The 13,977-nt window shown below is 40.4% G+C and overlaps 1 protein-coding gene across 1 annotated transcript in view; it reads left to right on the top strand.

The window, feature by feature from the left end:
* RALGAPA2 (Ral GTPase activating protein catalytic alpha subunit 2) overlaps nucleotides 1-13,977 on the top strand; it is a 270,837-nt gene that overhangs the window by 181,569 nt on the left and 75,291 nt on the right. The window contains exon 36 of the mRNA XM_006776151.2: nucleotides 6,744-6,871. Coding sequence (XP_006776214.1) covers nucleotides 6,744-6,871 — 128 coding nt within the window. The remainder of the gene's footprint in view (nucleotides 1-6,743; nucleotides 6,872-13,977) is intronic.

The following is a 13,977-nucleotide window of genomic DNA, read 5'->3' as shown; positions in this document are numbered from 1 at the left end:
CAGGAGCAGCTGAAAAAAGAGGAAGCTTGTGAAGGATTCTCCTGATCACCTCAACCAGAGTGTCCGTGTTGTCACTGAAAAACGAAGTAGCATGTTCTCCACATGCTACTTTACTCAGCCCTGGTAGATATGGGCATGGGAGAAATAGGGAGGGTGATGGAATCATTTCTCAGAAGTATAGGCAGGAAAGAGTAATCATTTTAAACTTTAGGAGATGGGATCCCAAAGTACCAGCTCCCATGCTGCCACAAGTGGGTGGGCATCTGGGGCAGACCTCTCAATTTCTTTGGACCTCAGCTTCCTGTCACATTCAGGTTGGGTTCCAAATTCTCTGTACCATCCTTTCAGGGTCCTAAGTGCCCCTTCAAGGCTGGATGCTCTCATTCCTAAATGCCCATCTTTTCCTAAGTTGTCCCAACCCGCCAGGCTGCTTGCAGACTCGAGTGAGTGTGTGTATGTGTCCCTCTTCAGGAAGACAGCTAGCCCAGGGCCTTCACCTGGAACAAGTGCCCAGAAATGCTGGGTAAGATGAATTAATGCACCAGAAGTCACTAGAAAGAAAATCTTTGACTAGTGTGGCTTCATTATATAGGGAGTGTGTTTGACTACAACAAGCATGTCAAACTCAAAGGCTAACATGGGTCAAATAAACAAGGTTTAAGTGTATGTGGGCGGCAAAAAAACAAAAGCTTCAATTTTCATAGAAACATAGGTTTATTTCAATAGAGACATGCTGAATACAAAGGGCTGAAGTAAATGAGTAACCGTTAACATAAAATAATAGAACATTTTAATAAAATTAATATTTTTTTCTTGAACATTAGCTTACCAGACACTGAATAAATGCACAAATTAATAAGCATAACGCAAATAAACCTAGTTTTCTTGTTCTCCGAAAGCAAAATATTTCCTGTTCCTCACACCAAACAAGTCAGTGGCAATTGGCTGCTAAAATATTCACTGCTAGTATTAGTGGAGAGAAAGGATGCGCCTGCATGCAAGGCGCATAAGGGAAATGAATGCAACACGATTATAGTAATCAGTCATTAGCGAACATTGTAGTTCGTTATAATTATGTATAACAGGATATTGTAAAAATCAAGTTATGTAATTTTTATTAAAAGGTTTCTTACATACCCTTATATTGGCTGGGCTGCAAAAATATTCGTTGTGGGCCTCAAGTTTGACATGCTTGGACTATACCAAGGTTATATAAATTTCTTTTTGTTTCAAATGTGCAGTTTTCTTAAATATTTATCTCAATCCCAATAAAATAACCTTTTTGAGATTAAGTCATACACTTTAAAATACTCTGGGAAATTCTTGGGGAAAGTGAGTTAACTTTTGAATATGTAAAGAATCATTTATTTTAAAAAGGTAACTGAAGCCGAAACCGGTTTGGCTCAGTGGATAGAGCGTCGGCTTGAGGACTGATGGGTCCCAGGTTCGATTCCGGTCAAGGGCATGTACCTGGGCTGCGGGCACATCCCCGGTGGGAGATGTGCAGGAGGCAGCTGATCGATGTTTCTCTCTCATCGATGTTTCTAACTCTCTATCTCTCTCCCTTCCTCTCTGTAAAAAATCAATAAAATATATTTTAAAAAAAAATAAATAAAAATAAAAAGGTAACTGAAAATAACCAGAATGTACTAAAATACATTATTAAATGAATTACTGCAGTTTGTTCTGTTTTGGTAATTTATTATTATTGTTATTATTTTTAGTAAAGGAATGTCATTGAGAATTTGGTGAAAAGGCAGCTGTCATTCGCAGATGTTACATCAAAATCAAATTTATTCTCTAATTTGTTGCCACTCCTAATTAGAGCCAGTCTCTGGATACAAGGGATTTATGTTGTTCCTTTTGTCCAGCTTCTGAAAGATTATCTGATTCACCCACAAGCAGTTGCCAGAAAATAATAAAGAGCATTTATATATAAGATGAGCTTCAGTACAGATGGTAAAAATCTATAGCCTATGATTAACTCTTACCTCCTGCTTTAGCTTTCATAACAATTTGGCCATTGAGAATCACTGCTCAGTTGATCTTCCTCAAGAGTTGACATTGTTTTCCCCTTTTTTAGTTGGTCTGTGATATATACATCTTATTCTCCTTTGCCTTCTCCTCCTTCCTGTGGCCAGCCAGAGGCAGGGTGTGAATGTACACCGAGTGGCAAATGGTAGATCCTGCTTCCTGTCAGAAAGCAAGACAGCTCTCACCGTCTACCTCTGAGCTACAAAATGTGACTTTGTTCTCAATGAATCGTAATCTTATTACTGCTATTTCTCATGATGATGCCCATTCATATTCTTCCACATTTTTGTGATCATACAACTGTTTTCAAAAGAGCCTCACAACTCTTTTAAACCATCTCTACTCACCCTAGCCGTTTGGCTCAATGGCTAGATAGAGCATTGGCCTGCAGACCAAAGGGTCCTGGGTTTGATTCCAGTCAATGGCACATACCTCAGTTGCAGATTCCTCCCCAGCCTGGGCCCTGGTCAGGGCACATGCAGGAGCCAACCAATTGATGTGTTTCTCTCACATTGGTATTTCTCTCCGTCCTTCTTTCTTCCACTCTCTCTAAAAACCAATGGAAAAATATCCTTGGATGAGGATTAAAAAAATAATAATAAAACAAAAATAAATAAACCATTTCTCCTGAAACAACTTTATTCATAGAATTGCCCTCCTATTTGCTTTCATCTTTTTGATGTCTGCTTTCCTAAACTATAGAGTACATATCTCTTCTAAGAATTTGCCCCCAGAATTAGAGAATTTATCCTTACAGATGTATTTTCTGTGGGAAATCTGAAATTCATTAGTTTGTTGTTTGTTGTTGGTTTTGTTGTTTTGTTTTCTGCATGAATCCTATCACACAGGTTCACTTTTGGGCAGCTTTTACTGGACGTCATAGGAGGAAATGCACTTATTTTTTTCTAGGACTATATTTTAAATAAACTCTTTTTTTTTTTTTTAGTGTGGTGTTGCTAAAGAGAGAAGGAAAAAATTATTCTTACTTATTTTCTTATTTCTTTGTTGTCATTGTTACTGGAACTAGGCAACAGTGAGTGATTTTAGAAGATGAGGACTCGTTCCTTGATTTTTCTCCTTTGGAATTAAGATGCCCACTCTCCCAGTACTGCGTTAAGGAGGAAACACTCAGTTGCCATCACTAGTAGAACTAAATCCCATCCTTCTTTGTTCCCATTTGAGTTTCCTCAGATCTGACTGCTTCCTCTGTACTGTAGGTACTAATCTTAAAATAGCTTTGCCCAATCTTTGCCGTTTTTACATCTCTGTGTTTTAACTGTGGAGCCCTTTTCTCACATCCACCAAACAAAAGAAGAGATATTGCTACAGACGCCTGCTCAGGACACAAGGGCCACGCCTGTCACTCTTTCTCTCTGACCTTTCGGCCATCTCCATGAAGTAAAAGACAGACGGTCACAACAGATCTTATTCTAGGAATGTGAAGAGAAGCAACAGATTTGGTTAGTGTCTAGCCCTCAGAGCCTGGGGAGCTGGAGGCCTTCATTCAGTCATTCAGGCAGCATATATCTATTGAGGCTGCTTCATGCCAGGGCACTGTGTCAAGTAACATAGATCTTATAATTGTCTTGGCTACTTTATGTCTTTTTATTTCCATATAAATTTAGAATAAGCTTGTCCATATCTATAAAAAGAGCTTACTAGAATTTTTATTTGGTTTGTGCAGAATCTATAACTCAATTTCAGAAGACCTGATATCTTAAAAGTATGGAAACTTCCAATCCGTGAACATTGTACATCTTTCCACTTATTCAAGTTGTCTTTCATTGTAACTATAGATGTCTTCCAGAGCTTTTGTCACATTTATTTCTAAATATTCGATGCTTTTGTTGCTATCACAAACAGCATTTTTAAATGTTATTTTTCCAGTTGTTAGTTGCTAACATTCACAAATACTGATTTCAAGGAAATATTATATCCTGTGATCTTTCAAAATTTACTTATTAATTCTAGTTAACTTTGAATTTCTTGTGTGCACTATTATATTATCTGTGAATAACAATAACTACTTCTTTTTAATCTTTAAGTTCCTTTTTTCTTTTTCTTATTTTTCTTTATTATAATAACAGGGATCTTCAAAATGTTGAATAGAAGAAGTGAGACTTTACAAATCTCAGGCTGAAAACATTTAATATTTGACCATTAATTATAATATAATACTTTTTTTCCTTTAAAACTTTATCAAATCTATTCCCAGATTGCTGGGAAATTTTTTATATCGTGAATTTTTATCTATGCTTTCTTTATATCATGTAGTTTATCTTCTTTATTCTGTTAATGTAGTAAATTGCATTGATGGATTTATGAATGTTAAATCAACTTTGTTTCTTTTTAATGGAAAATACCACTTGGTCAGGATATCTTTTTTGTATATTGCTGAATTTGATTTGCTAACAATTTGTAAAGGTTTTTTACATCTTTGTTGCGAGATGTAGTCCATAGTTGTCTTATGTAAGTTCCTATGGGCAAATACAGCCTTTCACCATTGGATCCCAAGACCTTCCCCTGAGACCAGTAATAGAAAAGGTGTTCTACAGATTGTCCTTGACACAAGTCAGAAGACCTAGGCTGGAGACCCATATTCATTCATTAATCTAAATTATTTTGCATGTTCATTAATTTACTTATCCAACAGGTATTTGCATTCTAACCATATGCCAAGTACAGTGCTACTTATTGGAGGTTTTGCTTCTCCATCTCCAGCCACTCCTTCTTAATCTTCTTTGCAAATTCTTCCTCATGTCTCCAACCTCCAAACGTTGGAGGGCCACAAAATATAGTCCTTGAACCTCTTTTCTTGCTCATCTGATTATCCAATCTTGTGACTGTCAGCCCCATCTATAAATTAATAACTCTGTAAATTCTCTACCCTGAGCCCCTCCCTTGACTTCTAGCCTGATATATATTCTGCTGCCTTCATACATTACCACTGGCATCTAATAGGCATCCCAAACTTAGCATGTGTAAAATTGAGCTAATGAAACCCTCCCATCCCCCGCCCCTACACACAAACACACACACGCACACACACAATCAGTCTTCTCCATTTCAGGAAAAGGTGGCTCCTGCCTTCCAAGTGCCAGACTACACAACCATGGCATCATCCTTGACTCCTTTTATTTTTCTTTTCTCTTTCACTTTATTAATAATCCTCAGAGAATCCTGTCAGCTCTACCTTCAAACTATATCCAGAAACCAACCACCTCTTCCCATTTCTCCTGCTACCATTCTGTTCCAAGCCATCATCATCTCTTGCATGAATTATTCAGTAACTTCCTAACTGGTGTCCATAACTTTCCCAAAATAACAGCCAGACAGTACCTTTAAAATGTAGGTTAGATCATAATTTGCAAAGAAGATTAAGAAGGAGTGGCTGGAGATGGAGAAGCAAAACCTCCAATAAGTAGCACCGTACTTGGCATATGGTTAGAATGCATAACTCCCACAGCTTTCTTCTTACTCAGAACAGAAATCTAGAATACTTAAAACTTCCTACAAGGACCCTATTACTACCTGTCCAACTTTATCTCCTTCTGTTCTTTTTCTTGCTCACACAGTTGTATTTGCTGTTCCTCTGCCAGGAATGCTTTTCTATCAGATGACAACATAGCTTGGAGATCATTTCCTCACTTCTGTCAGGTCTTTACTGAAATACCATCTTATGCTTAAAGCTCTCCCTGGCCATGTGGAGGACTTCCCCCACAAAAAGAGGCCTATTGCTCTTCCCTGCTTTATTTTTCACTTTAGCACCTTTACTTCATATATTTTATGTGTTTGTGCTGTATATTCTCTGAAACCTCCAATAAATTCTAAGCCCAGTGAAATCTGGATTTTTTTTTTATTCACTGCTGTGTTCCTAGTGAGTAGAATAGTATCTGTCACATAATAAAAGGTTTTGAGTGAATGAATGAGCAAATGTGAGGGTGAATAAATACAAGAGTTACAAGACAGACCCAATCCTTGACCTCATGAAGCTGACAATCTCTGCATTAGTGAATGGAGTCCAGTTTATGAAATTCTGATGGAAAAAAAGAAGTGAGAGAGAGAGAGAAGAAAAAAAATCCAAAAAAGGCCGACACCAAAACTTCATGGGTTGCCTATATATAGAAGTGGGTCCAGTGAAGGAAAGCTGAGCCTCTGTTAAAAAAGAAAAAGAGGGAAATGAGAATAATGCAAATATTGGAAGCAGAGAGAAAGAAGGTTCAAACAGAATGAGGACTCTAAGTAGATGCTAACAGGAATAATCATCATCTCTATTAATAGTTAATATAAATCAAGATCCATGCAGAAATTTCTCCAGTTCCAAAATTGGCTTCAGAAGGATGCAAAGCTAGAGGTTTTCAGTGAGACAAGGCTGCTTATTGTGCACAATCCATAGGATGTAGGCACTTATAAAAGGAATAATGCCTTTCTGTAAATGACAGCAGGAAATGAATAACCTGGTAATAATTTGACATTAGAAGCTTTGCTAAAGATAAAGAGGCCATAGTAGAGGAGCATTGTGGAGCAATCCCTTTTCGCTTGATTCGAAAGCCCTCAATCTGTGTCCCGTTCAGATCAGCATTTATTCTGTGGGCGACAGCCTTCATGGTCATGGCAGGTCTGAGACACCCATTGGTGGTTCTCATATCTTTGGTTTGACTTTAACTGTTTTTTTGAAAATTAAGTGTTTTTCTGTTTTGAATCCACAGGTTCCATTTTTTGGGCCTCTGTTTGATGGAGCCATAGTGAGTGGGAAGCTACTGCCAAGCCTCATATGTGCCACGTGCATCAACGCCAGCAGGGCCGTGAAGTGCCTCATCCCACTCTACCAGAGCTTGTATCTTTTTGCTTTAAATATGCAACTTATTAACTACCCCAGAACCCAGAATCCTGGCAGTTTTTCATCAGAGGTAAGTATTAACAACTGGGCTGAAGAGGGAAAAGGTTTTCAATTTTTGTTGCAATAACATAATATCATTTGTTAATTTTTATTACCTATAACAATTCCATGTTGCATTAAACTTAGAGGGTTTTTTTTCATAATTTAGTCACATAAGTTTGCACTAAGAAGCTATGACTAAAGAGAGGTTCATATATATGTTCTCGGGTATTTCCTCAAGTTCAATCTCCTCCTGCATCCACCCCATTTGTTGCAGTCTGTTGTGAGGTCACTCAGAAGGCCTACCAGAAACCAATAGCAAATGAAATGACTCTAATAAATCAAAGAGTGTGGCAGGTGCCACCAGAGAGTACAAACAGCAGTCGAGGAGGAGGTCAGAGGCAAGAGAAGTCGCATCCAGTTGGGAGGACAGGAAAAGGTGTCCTTAACCAAGTTGCATTTGAACTCATCAGTAGGAATGGCTAGAAATTCTTTTGTAATTTTCCCAAATTACTGTCACTTCTCTAATTCTTGATCTTCTCTAAAAACAGAAGAAATTTCACTTTTGTAATTTTTATCAAACATTAATTAGCATACTACTGCTTTAAAATCCAGGCATGATCTCTGATTATAAGAAAAAGAAATTAACGTGACTTCATAAAATTGTTGTAAAAGGCATCTAATCTCCTAATAAACCTTTGTTTCTAACTGGTATTGATAATGATTATAAACATATTGCATTTGACTTGGTTCTCTCTACTTCTCCCAACCTAACCATAAGTGATATGTCACTGGAGGTTGGAGGTGAGAGGTGAGTGAGAAATACCATGTGTGAATAGATACAATTTATGAAAAATTCCTTACTTTAAAACCCTGGTCACTTCATTGACTGATATTCTGTTTTTAGATTAAAAAAAAATACATATGCCATGTGGCAACTTGGAATTATCATAGAAATTAGAAGTAGAAAAGAGCTATTAGGTCCCATCTGGTCCCTCCCCAGGGGCCAGGGTAGCATTATTCCCTTCAGCGTGCTCCCTGATGCTTTGTTCAGGCTGGCGGTGCACGTTTGGGAGATGGCATTCTTTGCAGTGATTTCAACAGCACTCTAGACTTAATCTCGTGGCTGGTATAGATTCAGCCTACAGCGTGGAGTTTTTATTTCACATGCCATTGAAAAGAGGCCTTGGCAGAAATGAGAAAGCCGTGTTCTGCAATTGGTTTGTCAGTTTGCATGTCACCTAGGATGCGTGGGACACTCATCCATCAAATATGTTGAATCAAGGCAAGAAATTTATTTGCAAACAAAAATTCCGTTTTGTATATAAGTCCATTTTGACTTTGGTCACGTCACCTTCTCCACCTATCTAACTTCTCATTATAAGATACATGCTTGGTTATTTTGTTGAACATTGCAGATGAGGTTCTTGCTCTGTGCTTCACAGCAAAGACAAAGAAGCTCATGAAGTTCTGTAAAACAGCTAAATGGGAGGAAGGTGAATGTGGGGGAAAGTCCTCATCCGAGAGAGCGTGTACACTGAGGTTAGAGGGATGAGAGAGAAGCTGTGCCTAGGCAGCAGGGAAGCATTTTGGCAGAGGACACTTAGCAAGTACAAGGTCAGAGTGTTTTCAAGTGGTAAATTTGTGGGGTTTTTTTTTAGGATTTTCTGCATGGTCAAGTCCATCAGGGTGCTTGTGACACATGTAAGAGCCTGTTTTCAGCAGAGATGGTTTTCTGGGTGGTACCTGAGGAAGCCGAGCTTCCATAATCCTTTAATCTCATGGCCTGCCTTGCAAGTTCTGTTCTGAGTACAGCATCCGGGTTGCCTGAGCCAGGGCCTCAGGTAGAGAGGACGTGTAGGGGCCAGACACATGATCACGAGCATAAACAACCAATGCTCTCCACTGTATTTATTGTGTCCGATGATTTGCCCAATGATGATGTTCGGTGGGCTAGGTGTAGTAAATACATTTTCAACTTACGATGGGTTTAAATTCCATTGTAAATCGAGGAACATCTGTACATGGAAGTAACACACTAAGGCTACATAGGGTTCCTTGGATATTCATGTGAAGTAAAACACCCGTATTTTTTTTTCTGCATTCAAAGCAAGATCTGGTTCCGATGGAGAGTGTGGCCCCTCCGTGTAGGCAGGTCTCTGCTTCCTCAGCCATAGACCGTACCACACGTCCCAGGTGCTTTCTTTGGGTCATTCCAAGGTCACTCCAAACTTCAGGCATAACTGGTATCCTGTGCTCATAGGGCGAGGGGCAAGGGGCCAGCAGACCACATACTATGTGTGTCTCCTCTGCCCATGTGTATGCTCCATTGTCTCATCAGACTTAAAGTGCAGAACACAAAACCAAAGGAGAAACTGTTAAGAATTTCCAGGTGGCAGCAGCAGGACATTAAGCCACGCAGGGCTTGTCATAAGCAGCTGCTCAGTCACAGGCCCATGAAGCCCTGTCTGGAGCCCATTCTGAACAGCCCCTTACCCACCACCACCCAGTGTAAGTTGGAGAACTCTGGGCCTGGAGTTTATTAGATTTTATTCTCCTTCCTAAAGCTGACAGTATATCCCTTGGAAAAACTGTATTGATTTATGAACTAAGACCCTTTAAGGAATGAAGCAGCTTGTGTGCATGGCCCTAGAAGACACAGTTCATTTAAGAGAGCAAAAAATCTGAAAAAGAGTTATATTACAGTTTCCCTAGAATTAGGTATAGTAGTGGGTATCCGCAAAGAAAGGGGCATTTCTTTGTCAACACGGGCCATTTATATGGACGCTGCTGTGTCCTCGTTTTGTTTCTGATATTTAGATTGCAGTTGTTAAGTAGAACATTGCCAAACTGCTCATTTCATCAAAATGTCATTCGCTTTCTAGGTATCCAGATGACTGTTTTATGAGCAAAGGGCATGCTGTGTAGTTCAGACGTTCTGTAAATCCTTTGTACTGACCATGGAGAGCTACACATTGAACCTGTTAATGAAGAGGCAGTGGTGTTAGTTTGCAGTAGCTGTTTGTTTCCAGCTAATGATGATGCTTAACTGCCTTGAATAGTGGCGGTTGACATTCAGTCATACATTTAACTGGAAGTAGAAATGTGGGCAGTTCCATATCAATTTTGTTCAGTAATATTCAAGAAAATACAGCATTTCTTATTAAGCAGAGGACTGGGAGCATTGTTGGGATGGATATGCCTTTGTTTTTTGTAAATCTTAGGGTCTTTTTGAGCAGTAAATCCAGCTTAGAACCTATATCAAAGGAGTTCTTATTTGATGTACCCTTGGCTAAATGATAAAAAAAAAATTGGAACAGTGTGGTGAAGGCTCATAGGAAACTGCAAAATACCATTGACTTACATGATCTAAAAATATTAACACAGTTAGAAAGTAGCCTTAGTCACAGTTCAGCCTCGTCCCTTTGTTCCCTCTGGGTTTTCTGGTAACTTCCTTGGCGGGCTAAATCCAATCTGTCCGGCGGAGCCTTCGTCCTGTGGCCACTGCGCTTCTGAGTGATGAGGGCCAACTCACCTGCCATCTGCTTTTCTATCCCTTGTGGGCAATCAGAGGGCCTGTGCCTCAGAGTGTTGTAAATGGGAAGCTTGCCACATGTCATGTTTACAGTTCCCAAGCCAACTAAAGATTCCAAAACCAAGCCATGGTCAGTTGATAAAAGTTTCCAAAAGCATTTGAGCCAGAGCTTTCATTCTCCTCCTCAGATAACTTATTTCAGGAAAAAGATTGCACACAATATGCATTGTGCCCATTCGGAGGAGTTCACCCTGAATCAGACAGATGGTGGCTTTTTAAAATAAACGTCCACTTCAACAGAACAATAGTCTCAATGGCACTTGCCATCTCTCCTCTCTGGAATGTCAGCATTTGACTGAGAGAACTAGGCTGCCTAAGAAAAAGTAATTTTGTACCTCATTCTTTCACATTCACATTTAGTTTCCTTTGCAATTAGTAGATCTATTTGATAATACCAGAACTTTTCTCTTATACTCATGACTTCTTAATATTGGTAAGTTTTGTTTCACTGTATACACCTTCAAAAATGGCCCTTCTCTCCTGTTTCTTTTATCTCTAGTGGGATCTTTGTTCTTTTTTCTGAGAAAACCTTTAATTTCCTCCATTGTCTCCATATACTTAAGAGAGGTGTATGAAAATGAGGCAAGTGGTACTCTGTGGTGTATTTTGCCATGCAGAACTAGTTACGCCTTTACCAACATTTCCTATGTCCCTTCCATGTGCCAGGCATTGTCCTAGCCATAGGCATAGATGCTTCATACAGCAGAGTGTGGAAGACACGCACACGCACACACACACACACACACACACACACACACACACACACGATGGACGGGACAAAGGCATTGCAGGGGCAGTGGAAGGAGTTCAAAGAGTAAGTGAGGGCCTATCTTGGGCAGTGGCAGGGAGATGGGTTGGATGCCTACATAAGCAGGTAGACTAACTCAGTGTGGACCAGCTAGAGTTGCTGGGGGGCAGAGGGTGATGAGAAGAGGATCGAGGACTTTGTGTAGCATCACACTGGAAGAGTAGGTTTGGGAGGGGTGGTGAAGAGAGAGAAGGGGGAGGAAAAGGAGAAATAGCTTCTCAGAAAAGCAAGGAGGAAATGAAGCTTTACCTTCAGCAGAGTGGTCAAGCAAGACATAGGCTTGGGGGAGCGGGGGTGTGGGGAGGTCAGACGCATGGCCGCTTCTAGCAGCCTCAAGTCTTTACCTAGAGCATTGGGTGTAATAGGACTTAGAACTGAATTTCTTCAAGGAAAGAGGCAAGCACAGTTCAGATAATAGCAACACCAAAAAGAAAGAAGGATTGTAGTGCCGAAGTATGGAAAATGCACAGGAGAGAGCTGGGCTGAAGACCGGCAGCCCGAGTGGAGTGATACTCCACACAGGAGGCCTGCACAAGCTTCTCTAACCCACATTTCTACTAGTACATAGGCCCAAAGACAAAGTATAGCGTAATAGAGATTTACACTGCTTCATGTTAGATCCAAGATATGTTCTGCTAGGGCATCAGCATTTGAGAAGTTCTTGTCTGGCAAGCAGTCTCATCGCTCAGAAGACACAGGAAGCAAATGAGGGGAACCACTATTTTGGATACATTCCTTAGCAACTTAATAGACTGGATTTGTGACTGTGGATGTTGCAGAAAATAATGAATTTGCGTTTGAGATTGTGTAAGAACGGGAGAAAAACTCAAGTAGACCTGTGCCCAGTCATGGGGACGCACATTTCAAAAAGTGGAGTTCCGAGGTAAAAATGGCATATCCCCATGCATGGGTTGAGGTTGTAAAGGGAATAAGAAATGAGGGATTTTTTAATTATAAAATTAAGACTATTTCTCTGAGAAAGAAGGAGGGAGGCATGTAAGAGCAGCCAGCGTGGTTGCATAGAGTGGACTGATGCCTTCGTATTAAACCAGGGTTAAGAGAGGAGCTTCGCCCTGTGCTGACGGAGGTCGTCATTCTTAGCCCAATCCACGTTGCCCTCTGTCTTCTTCACACGAGAAGGGGCAGCAAGTGTCTTCGTGTAGGAAGAGAAACTCCAGTCACTGAGAACACATAATCCTTTGTGGTCCAATGTTATTTTTGGAATTCAAACAGCCTTGTCCAAATTAATTGATGGGACTGAATGTTGAACTTTTTAATGTTCTTATTGCTCGACTTGGACCTGCTTCCAGCGCCTGGTCTGTTGAGTCAGCCTTGAGGTTGGACCGAAAAGGGTTAAGAATAAAAAAGAATTGCCCCTGCAAGTAAGACCCAGCCTTCAAGACCACACATGTCTGGTTTTAGAACTGTTTTATAATAGTCTCAGAATCACAAGAACTTTTTTTTTTAGAAATCATGTCTTAAAAAGCTGCACCTAGTATTGAAAACAGGAAAATTTCCTCGTTTCAAAGGATTAAAGGGTGAATTTGGGGATGTTGCATGGATTCCTTGTAAAATTGTTAGACTAGGTTGTTAAATGGCATGTGATCCTTCAGAAAAGAATTAGTTCACAAATAAAATATCCCAAACACACGCATTCTCAGAGATTAGAGAAAACTTAAAAATATAAATCTTAATTTCAGTAAAACACAAGATAAAGTGTCATAATCATCTGGCAGATAGGAGAGAGAAATGTGGACCCATGGGAGCTGGTGACTTCAAGGTGGCCAAACCTAAAATGCGTTAATTCGTGGATCACCCATTGAGACTGGGTCCCTTGTGTCTCTAGTAGCGTATGTACCATAACTCAGCTCAACCCCTCTTCCATCCAACAAATTTATTATCAGCAACTTTCACGAAGATCTAGAGTGCCTTAACTAATTTTATTTGGGCAAAAGCAGAAGTCAGAACTGTCACAGCAGGTGAGCCTGCCACACCCAAACCCCCAAAGTGAGATTAGGAGGTAGGCTGCCGTCCATGACCTGGGTTTGGGTAACCAGCTGTGAGTACAGGATGAGGGTGATGTGTATTTAGCAGCCACGGTGGAAAAGGTTGGAGGAGTTTGGCTGAGCACAGAGTTAAGATGAGAGAAGAGGGTGATGTGGTAGGTGAGTGCCCTGCATTGCCTGGACCACAGCACGAGGACTATGAGGTCTGGGTCGCAGCAGCAAAGGCTTCAGGTCACATTGTGAAGACGTAGTGTGGCCACTTTGGGGCCATGCTGTAAAAGAGACCTCGGCCGACATGGAGCAAGCCCACAGAAATTGTGACCATTGCACCTCAGATCTGGGGGAGGAGCTGTTTCAGGAGCCCAGGGGGCTTTTAAAGAGGAGGCGAGGCTCTAGAATCTGACCAATGACCAGAGGAAACCGAGAAGCAGCTGTTAGCTCAATGTCAAAGCAAACATTCAAAACCCAGAGCCTACAAAACCTACAGGCCGAATTCAGCCCCCAGATGGGCTTTGTTTGAACTGTGGCTGGCCTCCAACCTTACTCAAAAAAATTGAGTTTATCAGTCACCTTAAAAATTGGGAGAGTTTGTATTTTTAAAATATGCATTCTGACTTTTCAAAGAATCAAAACCTTGACCTGCCGGGGCCTTCTT

This window comes from Myotis davidii, unplaced genomic scaffold (genome assembly GCF_000327345.1).
Source record: "Myotis davidii unplaced genomic scaffold, ASM32734v1 scaffold608, whole genome shotgun sequence".
Taxonomy (NCBI): Eukaryota; Metazoa; Chordata; class Mammalia; order Chiroptera; family Vespertilionidae; genus Myotis; species Myotis davidii.
This window is presented reverse-complemented; position numbering and strand designations above follow the sequence as displayed.